Here is a 14,495-nt window from a genome sequence, read left to right on the forward strand (position 1 = left end):
TCATATACCTCCTCTTCACATTTTGCTTATGCATTACAGAAATTTATAAATTAGGATAGCAGAGAAATATATACTCATTTGTAACAGTTAACATGGTTTCCAATGCTCTCCTGTGGAATGCATTTAACAAGATTATTAATTTTTTTTTCATCTAGCAAGTGGAATGGTACACACCCTGTGTCACTGCTATATCCATTACGCTGTGCTGGTTTGCAGTCTCCTCAAGAGCTTGCAAGTTTCTCAGCCATTATTGCTAAAGCATCTTCTCATTGTTCTCTAGTATGAGTCATATCATTAAATCAAAATTTTTTGCACCATCACTCAGTAATTCTAGCTTTAAATGTTCTTTTTATGTTACTTATGGGCTGTGTCACATTTTGACCAAGATTGTATTTTAGTACAGTATCGATACAGGGTGACGCACCCAACTGTTGCTATGATATTAACACAGAACAGGGTGTTTGTATTTAAATAACAGCACCGTTTGCCCCATCATGATTTTGGTAATAATCAAGCTGTGAAAGGCATAGATAGCATGAATATAGTTGTTGAAATAGGTGCCAGTGTAATCTCACAACATGAAAATCTGAGCTTGCAACAAAGAGTTACGCAGTAGAATTCCAAGCATACAATCAAACTTTGATTACTATAAATACTGTAATTAATTTACAATAAAAGGTTGTTTTTGCTGAACTTACAGAACTGGTAAAATTTAATCATAGTGTATGGTACTACTAATGTCTCTTTCATTGAATAGTGTTCCTAGTAACTGTCTCACGCTAAGTTGATGAGAAATGTCAGCCAATGCATAATGACTTTTTTAAAACAAAAACTAAAAAACATATAGTGGTTTAGAACCTGATATTGAAAGGATACTTATTTATTGGCAGTTCTATAAGGTGCCAGACTTACATGAAATGAAACAAACACAAGAGATTGAAAACAGAGTTGCTCTGACCGAAGTTAAATGTTAACAAGCAAACAGTCTTATGAATATGTTGATTGCTCTCACTTTAAATCACAAACATTTTCCTCTGATAACCTATCAGGAAATATTCTATAAGTAAGCCCTTAAGATATGAAATATAATCTGAAAGTTCTTATGTGTTTTGTATTGATTTACACTTTATTTTTTCCCATCAATCATGGTGCACCATTTGACTCGTTATTATATTTGGTTTGACCACAGGTGGCAGGCTAATCACTAGATATGTAATCCCTGAACAGTATAGCCCATTTTCCTAACTGCTTTCATTGCGTGAGTGGACAACATGTACTGTGATCACCAAGGGCAGTGCAGGCAACATGGTTTCTGTGGAAGAAGGGTGTAAACACTGCAGATATTCACAGTCTATTGGTGGCAGTGTGTGTAGAGTGTGTATGGTTACCAAAAGTCCTCTTTCAAAATGATAATGCTTGTGTTCACAAAAGTTGAAAAACCATGGCTGCCCTTGCTGAAATAGCATTCAAGGTACTGCCAGACCCACTGCATTCACCTGTTATGGTCCCTTCTGGTCACCATCTGTTCAGGGCTATGAAGATTAGATTAGATTAGATTGGTTTTTGTTCCATAGATCCGTGCTGAGGAGATCCTCGTGGAGGTGGAACATGTCAATTTTTTTTTTAAGCTGAACTAACAATACTAATAGTATGAATATATACAATACATCGTTTGTTTCTATTAAAAAATTCGTCAATGGAGTAGAAGGAACCTCAGAGCAGACTTCTCTTCGCAGACTTCAAGGAAATGCAAACAGCTGTTTGCTGTGGTTATGACAGACTCTACAAAATTGGTTCAAGGAGGGCCTATATAAGTTACAGGGGCCAAGTCAATAGAATACGCCAGTTGTGGCACTGCCTGGAATGCTATTTCAGTGATGGCAGCCAGTTTTTTCTGATTCATATGAGGATGAGCACTGACACATTGCAAGAGCACTTTTCATGATGGTGCACACTCTCATCACACTCCCTTCAACTGCCTGTGAATACATGCAGTATTTACACCTGCCTTCCACAGAAACCATGTTGTCAGTGTTGTCCTTGATGATCACACTCCTTGTTGTCCAATATGTAATGACATCAGTTGGGAAATAGGCTATACTGTGCAGGGATTACAGTCCAGTGATTGATTGTCTTGTCACCTATGATTTGATGAAAGTAGTACATACTTGCAACTGTAATGATGAATCAAATGGGACACCATGAATGTTATGAAAAAACAAAGTGTAAGTCAATACTGAATGGCCCTTGTATACACCAGGCAACTTTTTTATTGTTTATTTATATGATTGAACCAGTATCAGGCTACACAACCATATCCAGCTTTTGTGCCATCATAGAATTTCTGTAAATTGTTTGGAAGCTTTGCTTTAACTTGATATGAAGTACTAAAAGCTACAACCTGTGAGGGGACGAAAGTAAATTATACCACTACTGAAGATGGAAATGTAGCCTGATACCAGTCCAGTTCACATAAATAAATTATGAAATAAGCAGCCATATACATTTCATCACCTACTTATGTGCTTAGTGAGAAGACTGTCACATCTTCATAATTAGTCAATAGTCAAGAGATGGCAAACTCATATGAAAATTCATTTTTACTATAGAAGAAAACACTCTTTATGCCTATGCCCCACTACTATTTATTTTACATGTCCTAAGCTTCATGTTACAACTTCATTTTCTAATGTTACTCTATCAGACATGTTACACATATCTTCTGGAACGCTATCAAACAGAAAATCTTCAACCACCAAAGAAATTAAATGGTAATACAAAATATATCAATATCTTATAACATATAACAAAGAAATTAAATGATGATATGGGACACTGATGGTATAACCTGTGATTATATGTTAGTATCTATGAAACAATAACTCTAAAATTGGCATTTCAACATGAAACATAGATAATGTAAAATAAAAAGTTATGAAGCATAGACAAACTCTCTGTTTTCTTATGAATCATTATTATATTTTCCCAGGGACACACAGTCACTATAGTTAAGATGAAAACTCTTCATGTACACACATAAATGAACGTTTTGCATCACCCCTCTCTTTTGAAATTGATAGCATGGAAACCAAAAATTGGCTCTGAGGCATGTATATACACTGAAGAGGCAAAGAAACTAGTACACTCACCTAATATAATGTAGGGTTCCCATGAGCATGCAGGAGTGGAGCAATACAATGTGGCACGGACTCGACCAATGTCTGAAGTAGTGCTGGAGGGAACTGACACCATGAATCCTGCAGCACTGTCCATAAATCTGTAAGAGTATGAGGGGGAGGAGATGTCCTTTGAACTGCACATTGCAAGGCATCGCAGATATGCTCAATAATGTTCATGTCTTGGGAGTCTGGTGGCCAGTGGAAGTTTTTGAGCTTGGAAGAGTGTTCCTGGAGCAATTCTGGATGTGTGGGGCCTCACATTGTCCTCCTGGAATTGCCCAAGTCTGTTGGAACACACAATAGTCATGAATGGATGCTGATGATTGGACAGGATGCTTAAGTATGTGTCACCAGTCAGAATCATATTTAGACATATCAGGGATCTCATATCACTCCAACTGCACATGGCCCACACCACTACAGAGCTTCCACCAACTTCAACAGTCCCGTGCTGACATGCAGGGTCCATGGATTCATGAGGTTGCCTCCATACTCATACATGTCCACCCGCTTGATACAATTTTGAATGAGACTTGTCCAACCAGACAACATGTTTCCAGTCATCAACAGTTCAATGTTGGTGTTGATGGACAGGCATAAAGCTTTGTATCACGCAGTCATCAAGTGTACAAGGGTGGGCCTTTGGCTTCAAAAGCCCATATCAATGATGTTTCATTGAATAGTTGACATGCTGACACTTTTTGATGGCCCAGAATTGAAATCTGCAGCAATTTGCAGAAGGGTTGCACTTCTGTCATGCTGAAAAATTCTCTTCAGTCATTGTTGGTCTCGATCTTGTAAGATCTTTTTCCAGTTGTAACAATGTCAGAGATTTGATGTTTTACCAGATTACTGATATTCATGGTACACTTGTGAAATGGTCATATGGGAAAATCCCCACTACATCACTACCTCAGAGATGCTGTGTCCCATTGCTCATGTGCTGACTACAACACCACATTCAAACTCACTTAAATCTTGATAACCTGCCATTGTAGCAGCAGTAATCAGTCTAACAACTGTGCTAGACACTTGTTGTCATATATAGGTGTTGCCGATGGCAGTGCCATGTTCTGCCTGTTTACATATCTCTGTATCTGAATACACATGCCTATACCAGTTTCTTTGGTGCTTCATTTGCAATGTCTCCAGATCATCAAATCAAATAACAAACTTGTGTAACAACAAAATTCTTTCTTTTGCAATGAGGGTTTTTCATAGCCCTCCTGATCAGTGTCAATACATGGTAAAAAATCACCTTGCACAGATGCAGGCCTGATCCATAATAGTATACCATCAATGAGATTATCAAGCCAGTCCAGGTCCAAACTGTTCCACTCTCCAATAGTGATTGTGTGTGAGTCACACAGAGTATTTGGTCATTGTTCATCTCCAAAAACAGCTTGTTTCAATCAATCTCATAAGTTTGACTGGATTCATTTCCAGGGAACGGGCAGTGCACTCCATTCAGGTGATCCTAGTATGCTGGAGGAATGTGTTCCTGAGAACAGAATGATGAGCAGTCCAGTCATCATCAATAAACATCATCACCAAGATGTTGGCAATATGGTCCCACTATTGGCTACAGAATATCGACCCTGTATTATAGAGCCATGAGATTGGCCTCAGCAACCTCAATCAGTATCTGCTGGCTTCATGTAATTCCACCCCCAAACATCACTCCATCATCTTGTTGCACACATGGTATACAGTGTTTGTACAACATTGTGTTCACCATGGTCATTGGGCCTGGGAATTCCCTTCATGCACTCATCTCCTAACAGTTTGAAGTGATGTATTCAGTCAGTGGTTCCTTTGACTCAAAAATTTTGTGTACCCATTGAACACAGATAGTCCATGTGCAGTAAGTCCTCAGTACTGACTGTCAATCAGAACAGATTACATGTCCACACTGTACCACTTTGACCCCAATGCAAGTGTCAGGCAACTTTCCTGTTAGACTAGCCCTCTGTACATAACATGATGGCATGAACCTGATCATCAGTTGCATGATGTATGTTCAGTCCACTGTTCCACATGATGGCGTGGACCTGATCATCGGTTGCATGATGTATGTTCAGTCTACTGTTCCACATATATTTCTAATGCATACATACTGGTGCTTTACTTTCAACTAAAGCACTGCAATCCATTTGAGTGTGGCATTCTACTCACAGGTAGTGCTCATGGTAACTGTGTGTAGGTTTACAAATAACATCAGGGGTGACCATCTGATTGGCACAGGTGTAGTATGCATGACATACTGGAGTGATGCAATGCTTTTGCTAATATATTTGGTTAAAAATTGATAAAGTCCTTTGATTTGTATATACATTTATTATTTTAATAGAAAGTATTTGTATTCATTTGGTTTTAAATCATAACTGTACATGTTTTAACAGAAAACAAAATAACAATAAAAATGGGCACAGACTGTCTAGAGTAGCTCAAAAAATGAAATAAATTACTTGTGAGTGTTGTAACAGTCAGTGAAGGATGAACTTGTAACAACATTTTTAAATTATTATATTCATAGCTGTCTGAGAGAAGTACAGAAATAAAACATCACTGCAACAACTTTCATATATGCCATTATCACATCTAAACTCACAGAATAAACCATTATTCAGTTGTTTTGTTTCACTGCCAGCTATAAACTGTGGAATACATCAAAACTGAGAGGGTAATGTTGGTTTCTACGATCTTTATTACAGTTTCCAATTGACGAGCAGAATGAAGACTCAAATCAACAACGCAAGAGTCCCCCAGAATTAGAGAAAAAGGCAGAGCCAAAACCTGATGTTGTAATCAATATGCCTATTCCTGACATTCCCAGTGTAGGAGGTGTCCTGGTTCATATGCCACATGTAAGTCAGAAGTCTGCTTTATAGTAATCATTCAAAATATTACTTTAACTTTACGTAACTTTAATCTGGAAGGTGTAAAATATTTCTCTGACTTTATCATATTTTCATATGCACAGTTTAAGTAATTTTTCTAAGTATTAGTTGTATTAAATAAGTTAGTTCTGCATGATTACATCAGTTTCCTTTCTAGTAGAGCAGTCGAGTATTTTATTTCCTAATTTGCATTTTAATTGTTTTAGGTATAATCTCTATTACATATATGTGTCACCATTATAAATATTGGTACAATATGGTTCTATAAATTTCTACACAATTGCATTTTATTTTTATTTTATTTATTTATTTTGTAAATTAACTTATTCTATACATAGCTTTCCCTACAATGTAAGTGACTTCTGTGATTTGTAATAAATATAAGACTTTTTTTTTTTTTACATTTGACCAAGTCTCCCTTATTGTTTGTCTGCAATCAGGAGTATGAAGAGTTTGAGTTACCACAGGAAAATTTGTTCTAGGGTGCTGTGCAGCTATTGTGATATACTGTTTATTTAGGAGATTATAGAAGTACAAAAACTAGTGAACTAATTAAGATCATTATTTAGTATAACAGAACCTGTGCACAGCGAAATTGCTGAAAGAGGGATATGATTAGGGGCCTGAAGCCTGAACTGTATAGACCTATGGACAAAATGGAAACAAGCGTGGATTAATAAAGAGAAATGTTGGAAGTAGAATCAGGAAATAGTGGTTGCTGAAAGAAACCTATTTTTTGCATTGGGCACAAAAAATAGGTGTTCTGATAGTTTAGGAAATGCCTCAGGTAGATGTATCTGTAGCTAATGTTTAGCAGACTGTCGTAAGGAAACTAGTTATGCCAGAGAAACTAGGCAAGAGAAAAAACAATCTGCTGTTAGACAGCATCTAGAAAAGAGCTTTGTACTAGCTGTTGAATGAAATGTTAGGTAAAAAGTACCAGGCCTTTTCTGGCCAAGTGCATACCTTAGCCATGGAACACAGGATGCAGGATGCCAGAAGAATGTTTCTCAAAGGAGGATCATCTTGTGGTAGAGAAGAGGGAAGGGGATTGTATTGGCCAAGTCCAAGGCTACAGTAATGAGGGTGATATAATAAAATTAGCTTTGGAAATAAACTACACAAACGTTAAGTTAATTCTCTTTGTAAGGCGGTATGATTAGAAGTATTTCAACAGCTCTCTGAGAAATGTCTGCTACTGGATCAAATAATGATTTGGGTCCTATCAATACCAATAGCAGGTGGGACTCTACATGCCCAGGCCTTCATCTCAGTGGGAAAGGGTAGGGGAAATTATCTGGACTGATAGGTGAATATGTAAAGGTACTGGCAATCATGGCACTATCCCTATAGTTGTTGCTGTGAGGTAAGCACCATTTTGGAATAAACTCAGAACTACTCAGACCAGCAGTATTAAAATAATTTAGAGCTTTTGATGTTACTGTAAAATTAAAAAGAAAATTAATTTTTTACACCAATATAATAGAGGCTAAAAATAAGATCACGAACATATGATTTGTCTGGGGAAAGTATAACCTAAAATATTTATCTTTCTGAATACCATTGAACAACTGAAGCAAAAATGTGGAATCTTCTTTTGTCTTGGCCTTTACCCTGTATGTTCAGACAGCTGGCATGCACATTTTTAAGATTTGTCATTGTTAGTAGCAGAGGGTGGCTGGATGCTCTTCCTGTCGCCAATCCCTGCCCCTCCCTGTCGGAATTTGTGTACCCCACCTGCCTGCATCTAGCGTTGTCCTACATGAAAGGGTGTGAATGTTTTCTAAATGATTTTGTATCATGTAACTGAAGTGAAACGTGGGTACCAGCCTTGTATTCAAATAGTCAGTTGTAGGAAACCACCTAGAAACCATATCCAGTCAGGCTGCCACAATGGCTCTCTTTATTTATCTACTGGGCAGATTCTATCTGGGGCCAGTGTGCCTCTCTGAATTCCAGAAGTTATGCACTAATGCATGGGGCACACTATGTGGGCCAAAAAGGAATACTGAATATGAATAAATATTTTTGTTAAAATCTGTTAAAATATAAATAAAAATACTTGTTAAAATCCAGTTACTGTATATCAAATATGCAGGAAGTAGGAGTTATTACTTAAACAAATATATGAAAACATTGATATTTTTAGACACAGAACATCTGGCTGGATACAACAGGACATCAGGAGCTTGGAAATTTATACATCAAGTGAGAGCTCCTGCTAAAATTAGAAGAGAAGCTAGAATGACTGCCATTTCAGAGTGTACAATACATTTTAAAGATCTTCTTACAGTGGATAGTGAAGAGTTCTGAGAAAAGTGAAATGGAGATTTATCTTCCGGAAGAGGTGGCTGTCAATGACAGGTCCTTACTATTAATTATTTTAATAAAGTGGTTCAAGAAGATGAAGTACTTGAAGAATGTTAAAATCCAGTTACTGTTTATCTGATATGCAGAAAGTAGGAGTTATTACTTAAACAAATATAGAAAACATTGATATTTTTAGACACAGAACATCTGGTTGGATGCAACAGGACATCAGGAGCTAGACAATTTATACATCATGTGAGAGCTCCTGTATCACCACGATATATAAGACAGGGAACAGGAGAGATCCAACTTATCACAGGGGAATGAGTATAATGGCTTCATTGAGTAGGTTGTTCGGTAGTATAGTAAAGAACAGATTGGGAAATGTTGCACATGTTGTGTCACAGGAACAGTTGACTTTCACTGCTGGGAAAAACTGTGTTGATAACATCTTTTGTATATGCCAGATGTGTCAGAAAATGATCACAAAAATCAAGATCATCATTTGGTTTTGTTGATTCAGATAAAGCCTATGATTCTGTGCCAAGGAAGTTACTATGGACAACACTGGAAAGGTTGGAGTGGATGGTGCATTAATAGAGTTGGTGAAAAGGATGTAGGCCTACCATTAATGCAAGACCATTGTGAAGATAGGTTGTAAGATATCGGAAAGTTTTAAAATGCGTAAAGGATTAAGCCAAGGATGTTCCATGTCACCAATTGTATTTAAGTTGTATTTAGAAGTTTTTCTTGGTTACTGGAATACACAGTGCAGAAGTTTGAATGTGACAATACAGCATCAGAATTTACATTCATTACTATTTGCTGATGATTAAGTGGTTATGGCTCTGGATAATGATGATACCATGTATCAAATGAGAAAGTTAATTGATATATATATAAACAATGAGGATTAACAGTCAATATGGATAAAACAGAATATGTTGTTGTTCAATGTGGGGCAGGTGAGGATTTGTATTTTGAGTTTGGCTGGGTAAGAAATTTGGAAGTGTTCAAAGGATTCTGACATATGGCTCAGAGTGTTGGACATTGAAAGAGAGACAAAGGGGGAAAATTCAGGCTGTTAAAATGGGCAGATTATGGCAGAGCATGAGAGCAAGCTGCTTGGGTTGACTGAGGAATGAAAGTGTAAGAATGAAGTTGGTTAGAGTAGAAGCAGACACAGATAGGACTGATGCTCAAACACTGAGGTGGTATGGACATGTCAGACAGATGGAGATGAATCTACACATGAACACAGTAAATACAAACTTATACAAAGAGGAATGTATCATACTGGAAGTATGTAAGATAACCATTTGCTTTCTTACCTAAAATGCATACCAACATTAAATGCATTTAAAATAAAGTTAGAACAGTTCTTGCTTGAACACTGCTTCTATTCTTTGTCTGAATTTATGGAACATCGTAATAAGTAAACCTCATGTCCCAAATTTCACTACTTGTCAATTCAAAATATAGTTTACGTTGTGCTTATCATGTCATTTGACTTAATAATTGCTATTATCACATGTAGAAGCAATGTAGTACACCAACCTACATTATTATGCATTTTTATTATGTCAACAATGCAGCCAAAATGACTACTGTATTGTAAATTAACTAGATTTACCACTGTCCTATAGCACATGTACAAACAATGTAGGGATGAATTGGTTAAAACAGGGTACTTAATAAAGAAAGTGGCATATGTAATGAACTATGGGTACCAACCCATTGCGTTTTTAATGACTAATTGTCCAAGCTGTCTACTTACAATTGGGCATCAAAAAAATGCATCACAGAAAGAATTTTTTACACTTGTGTCAACTACCCAGCTTCATCAGACTAGTTGTATAAAACAGGGTACTACATTGTAATAAAATAAAAAAAATAAAAAAAAAACTCCATTTACAAACCCTGACAATCACTTCATGTACAAAAATCGCATTTATATGGTTCATCATCATTATCATTAATGCCAGCACACTGTTCATGAGCCCATTCACTATACTTATAATATTTCACCCAGCCTTCTTCAGACTTAGAGTTGGGGAAAAATTCATTACAATAAGTGCAAGCTGTATTATTATCTTCTCCTTCCTCTTCTGACAATGTACTATACTTCCATAATTTTCCAACTTTCCTTGCTTTCTTCTGTCCAACTTTTCTAACTTCAGTAGGCCTAGAACTGTTAGAATGTGGCCCTATTTGAAGTTTCCTTTTGGGAGTCTTCCCCTTTTTCATAGAAGAGTTTAATTCTTCCTTATAAGGTGAACTTGTAATAACAGCTGTCTTTTCTTTTCTTCCTCTTCTTCTATCAGATTTTTGTTCCTTTCTTTAAGCTATCGGCACTGATTTTATGATTTATGGACAGACATGGAAAGCTGAAGTTGAAGGCTTAGGCCTATCCGACTGGGGAGACCCTGGTGTGGTTGGAAAAGATGTTTCTCTGTTTAATGACTCTGAAGTAGGTTCTGGGGGTGGGACATCACCTTTCTCCAATGATGAGTCAGTGTCTGTTGTTTCAGCAGGCTGATACATCCAATCAGGGAAAGTATCTGCATCCAGTGTGAAGACTCCAGTTTTATGGAATGCATTTACAGCAGTCTCAATAGAAGCAGCTTTCATGAATGCTGTCCCATACAGCCCTGCAACTTGACTGATGGTTATCATTCATCCAGGATGACACTGAAGCCATTTTCAAAACTCTTGAGAGTAATAATTACTCAGTGGGGCCATGAATGCAACATCCAGGGGCTGCATTCGGTGGGTGCAGTGTGGGGGGAAGCATAAGATATGAACGTGGTTTTCTCTAGCCATATCAATAAGTTCAATACTCTTTGTGTGTGTTGAATGACCATCCAAGAGTAGAAGAATAGGTTTCTCTGCTGTTGGTTTAGAAAATTCAACAAATCGTTGAAACCACTTCAGGAAAATTTCTTTCTGCATCCATCTGCCAGGGCGATACTCTGCAGTAGATCCTGGCGGAGCATTATGCAGCACTTCAGGCTTGGCTCTTTCTCTAGGGAACACAAACATTGTAGGCATATAAATTCTAGAAGCGCTCATACAGGCTACAGCAGTCACTAAGAAGCCTCTCTCCACAGAAATCAAACCGCCAACTTGACGTTTTCCCCTCAAAGCAAGCACCTTTGATTGCTTATTAGGGACTGTTGTTATTCCTGTCTCATCCATATTATAGACTCTATTGGCTGTAAACTTGTACCTATTATAAAGTTCTAACAGCAAACCAAAGAACTGCTTCACCTCTGCACGGTTAAAGCCCATTGCTCTGGCAAGAGATGTTGGCTCGGCAGAATGCAGGCTTATTTCCAGATTCCTCTTCAAAAATGAATAGAACCAGAATTTACCTGCATCTTCTTCGTCTTGCTGAAATTATGTGGCAAGTTATTTTTCTCTGCCAGTTTGAAAGCAACTCTCTGCACATCATCGATGGTCAATCAAAACAATTTGCTTTCCATTAACAGGATATAGTCATCCAGTTCATTTTCCTGCTCATGATTAAATACAAGTTTGTAACAGCCTAGACCTAAAACAACAACAACAACAATAATAATAACTGCAACAGTTTAATTAATTTCTTCTAAAATAATAAATAGGCCTACCTTTCTTGGTAGCATCCTCTAAACACAGTACACTCTGGGCCTTTTTTACACATGCTTCCAGAGTACTCTGAGGAACCTCAAAGCACTTTGATGATTTCAAATAGCCCATTGTTTGGGCCAAAACTGCCACTACAGCTTCTTTCATACTCTCTTGACTCCATGACTGTCTGTCAGTTTTCCTTTAATAAGACGCCATAATTATGGCATAATTTAAGTTAGAGCCTGTGAATAATAATAATAAAAATAATAACAAATTTTCTAACTGAACAAGCTAAATAAACAATTTGAAAATCGCAAACAACGATTTTTAAATCAGTTCGATAAAACGGGGTACTACCCTGTTTTATCAAACTTAGTCGCACCCTATTTTATCCGACAACGCCATGCTAAGAACAAGTTGATTTCAACAGCCCTTGAGCGGGACAAATGTTTTGAAACACTCAACAATCTGTAGTGCAGGCAAGGTTTAACTTATATCATATTTACTTTATAGTCTTCAAAATAGTGTCTTGCAAATATAAACACACAATTCACAGTTGAATATTACAACATAACACTGTAAAGATATATTTTTTGACTGAGAGAACTCACGGTTGCTTTCATGGACTGCAGCTACTCTGATGAAGGTCATCGAGTGGGGAAGAGGTTACTATGTTTACCGGGAGACGGCAGCACATATCAGACGAGAGGAGTACGATACCCTGTTTCATCAGACCACCCTGTTTTATTAGACTCTCCCCTACTAAAATGATTCTTGGACAAATAAACAAATAATAATGGCTGCAGGGATACTGAGGGCAATTTTGAATAAATATGCTCTGTTTCTCAAACCCAAGAGGTGTAGTTTTTTTAGTGCACAGTTGTTTCATAGGTATACTGATGCAGAATATACACTACCACTATACTGGTAAGCAAACTTGAGTTACAAAAGAGCACTTTTATTTGTCATGTATAACCAATAAAATGTTCAATTTTACACAGTTTAATGCCAGTTGTTTGTGTTCTTAGCCCATTTACCTCTTGGCCGTTAGTGCCAGCTTTTCCGAACTGGATCCTGTACCTTTCATTCAAGTAGCAACTCCTTTTCGCCATGAGGCTGAGTGAACTATTAATTTGCGGTAGGCTACAGGGGACAACATGACAGAAAGTTTTGTCTCTTTTATAACAATAAATAATTTCATTTTCTCAACCTTTTGTTGGAAGGCAAAAATCCCACAATAAGCAACTTTTGTAACACAAAATTCAGAACTTGTGCTACAAAAGTTGCTTCTAACCTCAAAAGCAAGAGTAAAACATTACAAAATGTAATATGGCAGCATATTATATCTATCACATAATATGTTTAGTGTATGTATAAAAAGAAACATGTATTTCAGGACACTGATGATGCTTCCCAAATAAGCGAAATGCATATGGCAATAAACATAGTGCCTTCATTTAGTTGCATAGACGGTACACATCTCCACGAAACTCACACTTGTTTTAGGGTTTCACTATTATCTCCTTTAAACCATTTGATGACACTGGGCCTCTCCTCAGACCTTTCAGTCAGCGACTCTTACTCAGTGCAGCACTGTAATTCTTACCATTCACATACAATAGTTTCAATAACAGCACATGGCTTCTTGATAGCCATACCATTCACTCAAGTTATGGCTTGTCAAATAACAGTAATGTCATACAAACAGTGCACAGAGTCAGATTTGCACCTAGTGGCCACAATTGGAAATAATGTTTTTCTCCAGTGTAAATTGGTGCCATATTAACACATTAGCACATCTATGAAGTTATGCAGCCTTACAATAATTACAACCCACACTGGACCTCCATCAGTAGCTGCACTTTAATTATAACCAATAGGTACTTCTGCTGCCAGACTCAGCTGAAAGACCTAACTGTAAGTCTTAACACTCACTTGATAATTAATGTTGATGGAATCATTTTGGTATGAACTTTGCTTTGTCCAAAAGCACTTATTATTATCAGTTTTTAAATACAACTAAACATTAGGTACTGTATATTCTGTGTATTCTGCATGTTTGAAGGGAATAAAATTATTCTAGCTGTTCATGTTAGCTTAAAAAAGCAGAGCTACAATATGTGGTTATCCTCACATGCCTGAGAGAACACTGTCCCATTCTGTGTGACATATTTTATTTACACCTCATAAAATTATAAGTCAGTTTTCTGTCACCCATATGGCCTCATTTGCATGGAAATAAAATTCAGAAATCAGCACTCATGTGAAAATTTGGAAGACCATTGATTTCTCATGCCACACATAACTTGTACTCAGCGCAGCTAAAGTTACATTGCTTTTTTAAATTTTTAATGAAAGGTACTACATCTTTTTCTTGTCTCATTTATTTCACTGAATTTTAGTTATATTTAGAGAGTTTAACAATTCTGAAGCTCCCCTGGAGTGTGTGAAAATATACATTTATGTTTTTTCTTGAAAATAAGATAGTTGTCACTGA

At 37.0% G+C, this 14,495-nt stretch overlaps 1 protein-coding gene across 1 annotated transcript in view; it reads left to right on the forward strand.

Annotated features, from left to right (window-relative positions):
• The window catches only part of LOC126248502 (protein unc-79 homolog), an 875,350-nt gene that overhangs the window by 266,872 nt on the left and 593,983 nt on the right, over positions 1-14,495 (forward strand). The window contains exon 17 of the mRNA XM_049949540.1: positions 5,894-6,046. Coding sequence (XP_049805497.1) covers positions 5,894-6,046 — 153 coding nt within the window. The remainder of the gene's footprint in view (positions 1-5,893; positions 6,047-14,495) is intronic.

The sequence above is a fragment of the Schistocerca nitens genome, chromosome 3 (genome assembly GCF_023898315.1).
Source record: "Schistocerca nitens isolate TAMUIC-IGC-003100 chromosome 3, iqSchNite1.1, whole genome shotgun sequence".
Lineage (NCBI taxonomy): Eukaryota > Metazoa > Arthropoda > Insecta > Orthoptera > Acrididae > Schistocerca > Schistocerca nitens.